This window comes from Solanum verrucosum, unplaced genomic scaffold (assembly GCF_900185275.1).
Source record: "Solanum verrucosum unplaced genomic scaffold, falcon-dt-bn FXZP01000163.1, whole genome shotgun sequence".
Lineage (NCBI taxonomy): Eukaryota > Viridiplantae > Streptophyta > Magnoliopsida > Solanales > Solanaceae > Solanum > Solanum verrucosum.
In genome coordinates, this window is record NW_026020379.1 from 808,995 (window position 1) to 817,472 (window position 8,478).

Below are 8,478 nucleotides of genomic sequence, written 5' to 3' on the forward strand. Positions count from 1 at the left end.
TTTGATCCTCTCCTCTTTTCCCCTCTTTTCTCTTCTTTTCTCTTCTTGAACTCTCAACTATAACCCTAGGCGTATATTAGGACTATAAAACTGAACCTAATAGGATTAGACCCCTAAAACAATACTAAAAATGAATTAAATCTGATTTGGTTAGGAAAAGACCAAAATACCCCTTACTATTTTTGGATAACTTTCGTTAACTGGACAGCCTGACTTCAAAAGGGAATATCTCACTCATCCGACCTCAAAACTTAGAAAACTTGGTGGCGTTGGAAAGATAATTCAAAGACCTTTCATTGGGCACCCTGTAGCCTACCTAAATCATCTTGTATAGAAAGTTATGGTCGTTTGAAGTTGACTCAAAACTTAAAGGAACTTAGGAATGACTTGAATGAACTCTCTTTAGTTCTTCTTAAAACTCAAGGTGCTACATCTAGTGACCTTAACACTCAAGAAATTTTAATTTCCTCGGTATAATCCTACTCACAATGAAGGATGGTTCGAGTCTCAATTCGAAAAAAATTCTGGGGTGTTACAACTTGGTACGGAGTTTAAGAAAGAAAGAAATTATTTTTTAGAAATATGTGGTCTAAAATAAGTCATAGATATTTGTGTGGCTATAAATCATTTCCATAAAGGTAAAATGAGCATTTTAAAATTAAATTGTTATTAAATATAGAAATGTGTCATTCTTTCAGGAATGGACGAAAAAAAGAAAGTGAGTCATAAAAATTGAGACAGAGGAAGTATAAGCTACGCTAATAATATGAAAATTTTGATAATTAAGAAATGATTAAACATCATAAGAAGCATATGCAAAAAATAGATATTAAACATGTCTCAAATAAATATTGATAAAGTTTACGGCAAAAAAAACTATTAAAAAACAGTTCATTAACATGTTTACTACCAGAGCTGCGTATTAGAGTACATTGCAAGAAGTAAAAGAACTGGATGGTTCACAATAGTGGGTAAGAAGATTAATGATATCATAATAGGCCACAATTGGAGTAACTATTTGCCTCCAATATAACAAAGGTCTCTACCAAGTAATAGTTATCAAGACAAGGAGTTGTTTGTGAAGTTAAGTGTTGAAAGTAAAGAACTACTCCTTCCGTTTCGTTTTATGTGGCACCCTTTGACTTGACACGATGTTTAAGAAAAAAGAAGACTTTTGAAACTTATGGTAGATCTAAAATAATGCTGGAATATATGTGTGGTTGAAAATCATTTCATTAAAGGCAAAAAGAAAATTTTTTAAGTTGAATTATTTTTAATTATAGTAAGGTGACATTCTTTTTAGGACGGACAAAAAAAGAAATTGTAATACCTCACAACTCTACTCTTAGAATTCTAATCGATTGTCGTAAGTGAATCAACTTGGGTCGGGTGGTATACTTCTTGTTCATATATGTTAAGGTTCCAGGTATGTGAAGCTATCCGTAGTGTTGGACTAGTTCATCCTCATGCCCTACATCTTAATTCAATCAGTAGCAAGTTGAATCTAGGGTTCTGCCCGTAGTTTGTGAAATTCTTGAATCTGAGTTATGATCTTGTTCCAAGTTTTGAATCCTTACATTATGAGATTTGAAATATTTTATGCTTTGAAATTCTTGAATTGTTGTTCATGCTTGTAGTTTCACACGAACCCTATTTATATTGGGTTTCTTTTTAAAATTATTTTCGAGCCAGTATTCCCTTACATTGATTTTGAGGATTAAAGTGAGTCCAAGAGATAGTTTTAGAAACATTATTTTCAGGAAAAGTTTAAGGGAACTTAGATGGTTCCAAAAGTATTATTTTTACATTGAAAAGAGAGTACTATTTTCAGAAAAGTATAAAGAGTTTCCCGACACATTTAGTACGACTTCAATTACCTCTTAAAGAGGCCTTTTGAGAAATTATCTCAACCTAGAGAGTACTTTTACATGAGCAAACAATTGTATTTTGGGAGTAGTATTGAGCACCAACTTGGGGTAAGAGTACAGATAACTCAAATTCCATAACCTACGATGCCGGGTAGATAAGATCAAATCACAAGACGGGCGATTCCTCACCTGCCTCAAGAAGGTTTTTTTCGTAGATCCAGCAGTTGAGTTACATCATATACTCCAGCAAGGTATAGAGCGGTTTCGACAACGTGGGTAAGTCATTGTATCATCACGAGGCTCATAGTGATAGTTGTTAGGTAGAGATCCGCCCTAGTAAAGTAAAAATTATATTTTTATATATACATTTCAATTCATTATTTGCTATAATTGCATTCCTGTAGTAACAACTTAAATGATTTTCATAATGATTTATACTATATTTCAGTTGAGTTACTTTTAGTCTTTTAGTTAAGTTATTTGTATTATCCAGCACTATCACATACTCGTACATTCAATGTACTAATGTCATTCGACCTGCATCGTTTCATGATGTAGATTCAGGTACTTAGGATCATTAATAGGAGTTCTGTTGAGATCACATCATACGTTCGTCAACTTTTGGTGAGACCTCCTTACTTTTGGAGGACTCTAGTTTTATGATTTGTTAGTAGTATCGTTTTGAGGTGTCATGGGTCTTGTCCTAATACCAATCTTTATACGGTAGAGGCTTCATAGATAGACAATCTTGGTCAATCTTGCAATATTTAGTGTCAGATGTTTCATTTAAAACTTTATATTCAATACTCAGTATTTTCAGATAACTTTGATATTTAATAAACTGTTCTTGAACAATTCTTCAGTTTTGATGCTTGTGTATGCTTGAATTAGTGTTTCGCTTAATAGTCAGCTAGAACAAGGGTTTGCTTGAGGACCATCAATTATTTTCAAGTGCCGGCCACGTCCAATGCATATGCTCGGGACGTGACAGAAAGGGTGCCACATAAAATGGGACAGAGGAGATAAATTAAAAGGCTTTTTTTTGTATGTTGTTTAAGTTTGTCATTTGTTGTTCAAGTTATTACGTACTTTACAAGTCTTATTTGTATTTATAAGCATTAGTGTGTGTAGGTAAAGGTGGCATGTTTTAGTGACTAAAGTATTATCGTCTTAGAAAGGGTTTGCAGTTTGAATTATTATTTGTATTTATTTTTTAAACTTGTCCGTATAATAACTAATTTATACTATCAGTATATTGAGACAATCTGATGCATATATAGATTAAAAGGAGAGCTCGAATAACAATCAAACACAATTTTTAAAATTGATTTTCTATCATTTATTTAGTTAAAATAGAGATGACAATTTTGTCATTAAATAAAATTGACAACATTTTATTGAAAAACATCGATCATCATTCTTGTAGAAGACTACATCTCTTCTACATTGTGTATGATTTTCCTTCTACTTCTTCAAATAACCCTGAAATCACACATCCAAAAAATAAAGGGTAAATCGAGATAATAAAATCAATTTAAAAAAATAAAAACTAATAAATACATAAATGGAAGTGCCTGTGTATTAAGAATATATAAAATCACATTTGGAGCTAGGATTTTAATTCAAGGGTGTAACAAAAAATAGTAAACACCTTACCTACCAACGATTGAGAGCTTTTGCAACCCCTCAACCGTTAGCACTAGCTCTTCACCTTGTGTCAAGAAGTGTCGACATTAATATATATATAGATAATAATAAACTTTTACCTAATGTAATTTTCCGACAAAGGGTACTGTCGCAAGTTATACAACATTAAAATTTAAAGGGTGAGTAATGCTTACTTGGAGCAATCAGGATTAGGTACCATTGGCATAAAGGGAGTGAAGTGACATAGATCAGGAAGTTGTTTAGCTTTTGTATAGTTCACTTTGGAACCTTGCATTGCAGCTTTGAAGCACAAGCAAATATCTTTGCGGTCTGGTTGTGAGGCAGATGCTATTTTAGCCAAATCTTGCAATCCAACACAACAAGCTTGGCTAGGTTTTGCATCATCACCTAGTATAAAACCTCCACAAGAAATTACTTTTGGTATAACATCAGTACCACATTGAATAACTGCATTTGTTTGGCCTAAAATTAGAGCCAAAGAAAACAAAGTTAAAAGAATTTTTGCCATTTTTTCTTGAGTACTTGGTGATGTATTGGGGATCTTTTGTTAGAGATGTATGAATGACTATAGTAGAAAGCTTATTTATAGTGGTTTAGAATAGTTGAGTATTCAATTATTTTGGATTTAACATTAATATGAAGTCTTATCTTTACTTGTTTGGTTGACTAGAGAGAACGTAGTAATTAAACTAATATTGACTATTCATTAATTTTGAATCATTAAAGTAATCTTGACTATTCATTAATTTTGAATTTAACATTAGAGTAATCTTTAGTGATTTTAATTATTACTAGTATTTTTATTTAATTCTGGGTGAGTTTAATATCACCCCTTTTAATTTAAAGGTACTTTAACTTGTATAAAATTGAACAAGTTGATGCATGCGTCTTATGTCACACCCTACATCTAAATTCGGTCAGTAAGAGTTAAATTCAGTGTTCTACCCAAAGTTCCATGAAATTATGAATTTGAATTATGTTTTTATTCCGAGTTTTGATTTCTTAATTATGAGATATGATATTTTATGCACTGAAATCCTAAGTTGTTGTTCATGCTCATATTTTCACATGAACCCTAATTGATGAGATTTCGTTGAAAGCCTTTGTACAATTATTTTCCTTGCATTAATTTTGGAAATTTAAAGAGAGTCCAAGAATAATTTTAAAGCATTATTGAGAAGAGTTTTAAGGGAACTTTAATGATCTCCAATGTATTATTTTTCACATTTAGAAAGTGGTTTTCAAGAAAAGCATAAAGAGTTTTCATAAGCATTTCAGGATAAAGTAAAGTTTAATTATCCTTTAAAGAGGGTCTTTTGAGTATTAACTCAACCCAATGCGTATTTTATATAAGCATACAAACCTATATTTTTGTAGTGGCATTAGTCACTGGTTTAGGGTAAGAGTTAAGATAATTCAAACTCCATAACCTACGCCGTCAGTATAGATAGGATCGCACCGCAAGACGAGCGACTCCTCACCTGCCTCAAGAACATTTTTTAGTGGATCCATAAGTTAAAGTTGCATTCTATACTTTGACAAGGTATAGCTGGCAACGTAGGTAAGACGTTGTATCATCATGAGACTCATAGTGATGGTTGTTGGTTAGAATAACTCCCTGGTAAAGTAAAGTAGATATATATTTCAGTATTTGCTATTATTGCATCTTATTTTGTAAAGCTTAAACTATTTTACGTTATGTTCATGCTTTACTTCAGTTGAGCTACTTCAGTTAAGTTATTTCTTTCATTCGGCTTTATTGCATACTATACATTACAAACGTCATTCGACCTATATAATTTCATGATGCAGGTGTACATGTATTCAAGATCATCAACAGGCTCATCGTTGAGATCACATCACTCACTCGTTAGTTTTGGTGAGGCCTCCTTGCTTTCGGAGGACTCCGATCTGTTACTTCTTTAGTAGTTTTGATTAAATGTCGTCGTGAGTCTTGTCCTGACATCTATCTTTAGATAGTAGAGGCTTCGTAGATAAATAGATTTCGATAATCTTTCAATATTCATTCTCAGATGTTTTGCTAAACTTTATCATTTATTTTCAGACAGTTTTATCATGATTCAGTTAATGGTTTTACATGTTCTTTAGTTTTAAGCCTATGTTTGCTTGAGTTAGTATTCCACTAAATAGTCAGTCAGACTAAGGATCCATTTAGGGACCAATAATGATTTTCAAATGTCGTCCACGTCTAGGGTGTAAACTCGGAGCGTCTTAAGAAGGTACAACTACCACCAACTTGTAGTTCCCTGTTAGTATTAATAGATGTAAGAGTAGTCAGCTTTTCACCATTATAACTCACCAATTCATTAGCAATTCCACATGGCTAATGAATATTCTCCATCAATTCAACACCATTACTCCTATAAGGCATGCTAAACGTGATATCTCAATATCTCAGTTTCTTTCTCATTCTCTCTCTTGATCTCTATGTACTTCTATCTTATCTTCTTCATCCTTTCTCTCCTTTTAGTACTGATACCTTGATGCTTATAATGTTGACATTTTTTTTTTTTATTTTTAAGTGAATTTTTAGTCCGTAGACCTTTTTATTCATAAGCCTAATAGGCACGGCCCACTACAAAAAAGGAAGAAACAAAGAAAACAAAATGACCAAAGTCCAGCAAAAAGACCCGGCCCAAAAGAAGAGGTGAAAAGTTTTTAAAAGCCATTCCCTAGTCTAGTCCACTGTTGTACTTCCTCCAGCTGAAGTGCTCTTGTCTTGAAGCTTACTCTCTCTTCATCATAAGTGTATTTGCAGGTTGAATTTAAAGATTCTTCTTTCATGGCTGCTCCACCAATTTAGTGGCTTTGCTAATCTACTCTCTAGTTCATGGTACGACTCAATCCTCTTCTTCCTTGTCGTTTCTATCGTATATATTATTGACATATATCTTTATTTTTCTCTTTTCTCCTCAGATGGTCGGGATTCTGTCCAATTGGCCATTAGTATATGCTCCGCCCCCTCTAATCTTGTAAGTCATTGAGCTTGTCCTCTCTATTTCGCTTCATTATGTACTTGATATCTCTAAAGCTCTGTGACCCGACTTGATGGGGCATTTGGTAGATGAAAATTATAGTCATAACCTTCTGTAACACAATATTTCTCTTGTCACTTTCTCGATGTTTACAATTCTTGTTCGATGTTATTCTCAGACTGTTGTATCTGTTCTTGACTGTTTATCCTTTTCTTCCACATTATCAACATGCTGGTGCTATGATTCTTCTTGTCTTGAATCTAACGTTTGGTACCTGTGCTCTATCTAAATTAATGTTTTCTGATTGAACTTGGTAGCTCCTGAAAGATGTTGCATTCATTTGTGCTTTATGATTCAACCGCCTCATTTGCTAAAGAGTCAGCTACACAATTTCCTTCTCTAAATGTATGAGTTAATGAAGTTTGTAGCTTGTGTACAAAAACTCTTATTTCCTCAATCCTTTCTACTAGCTCCTATGGTACCTTCTACTGTTTTTGAATCATCTTTTTTAGGCTCAAGGAATATGTTTTGACTATGACTCCCACCAGTTCCTTCCCCATGTAGTACTGCAAAGCCTCCAAGATTGCCGTTGATTCAGCCTCTGTGTTTGTTGCCACTCCAATTCCTTTTGCCTTTGCATACAGTAAGATTTCTAATGCAAAATCCAAAGGAACTATCTCCAGGGTTACCTTTACTTGCACCATCTGTATTGCATTTTACTCTGTCTCTCCTTGGCCTTTGCCAAACTACACTGTGGTGATATATCTTGGGCTTATAGTTCTGCAATTTTTCTACTAGGTGGCCAATTTTGTTTTTCTGGTCTTATCCAAAGATACACTCTTTTTACTAGCTTCCTCAACATCTCTTCTACCTACTCCACCATGTTTTCAAATGTAACAGTTTTTTCATGTTTCAAGTTGTTTCTCATTTTCCACATTGTCCACATAATGACTATTGGGACTGCTCTATACAATAGCTGAAGTTTAGGATTGGCATCTAGACTCCACCATTGTATAATAAGTTGTTGTAAGTGCATGTTATTCATATTTATACCTGCAAAAATAGAAAAATGTCTCCATAACCTCTTGGTTATGAGGGCTGTTAGGAAAACATGTGTCATGGTTTCATCTGCCTTTACTTCACAACACCAACATCTTGAGATAATCTGAATTTTCATTTTTTTCAGATTGTCATCAGTGGAAATTCTATTGAGCCATTGCCTCCAAACAAAAAAATTGATTTTCAATGGCAATCCCTTTGCCCATATGAAATCAAAGTCCATTCTTCTTTCTTTTCTGTGCCTTACTAAATTCCAGGCTAACTTGACTGCGAAAACTCCTTCTGAATTTCCCATCCACCAAGCTGCATCATTGTTGTGGTTATCTTCTGGAGGCTTAATATGATTCGCAATATATACAGTCATTTCCTCAAACAGTGCCCTCCTCAAGCCTTCTATGTCCCAGGTTTCATGTCTACTGAAAGACCTTACCTCCAGTTCTTCATTAACTGCACTATCTTCTTCTACATAATAGTGTGCTCCTTGTTTGGTCTAGTTATCAAACCAGAAACTAGAGTTGCCATCCTTAAGCTGCCACCAGATGTTATGCTCTACCTCTTCCCTAATAGCACTCATCTTTCTCCACACATGTGATTTTCCCTGTCCTTTTGCCAAAATTGGATGAACTTTTTTGCAGTATTTATTTCACATGAAACTTCCCAGGGAGGAGATGATGTAGTTGTTCTAAAGTTCCACCATAACTTTGCAAATAGAGCTTTGGATATGTCATGTAATGACCTTAAACCCAAAACTACCTTCTCTTTAGGGTAGCACATGTTATCCCATGATACACAATGTTTGTTTCTGGCTCTAGTTGCACTACCCTAGAAGAATCTTGCAAAAATTTTATACAATTGATCAATTACACTTTTGAGGGGGGGGGGGGGTT

General features: G+C 34.0%; 1 protein-coding gene across 1 annotated transcript; it reads right to left on the bottom strand.

The window, feature by feature from the left end:
* Positions 1-3,183: 3,183 nt before the first annotated feature.
* On the bottom strand, positions 3,184-4,044 carry LOC125839010 (non-specific lipid-transfer protein C, cotyledon-specific isoform-like). Its single transcript, XM_049518007.1, has 2 exons — positions 3,710-4,044; positions 3,184-3,350 (listed from the first exon to the last, which is right to left on the bottom strand). The coding sequence occupies exons 1-2, from the start codon at positions 4,042-4,044 to the stop codon at positions 3,341-3,343; spliced, it is 345 nt and encodes a 114-aa protein (XP_049373964.1). The 3' UTR covers positions 3,184-3,340.
* Between the last annotated feature and the right edge of the window lie 4,434 nt (positions 4,045-8,478).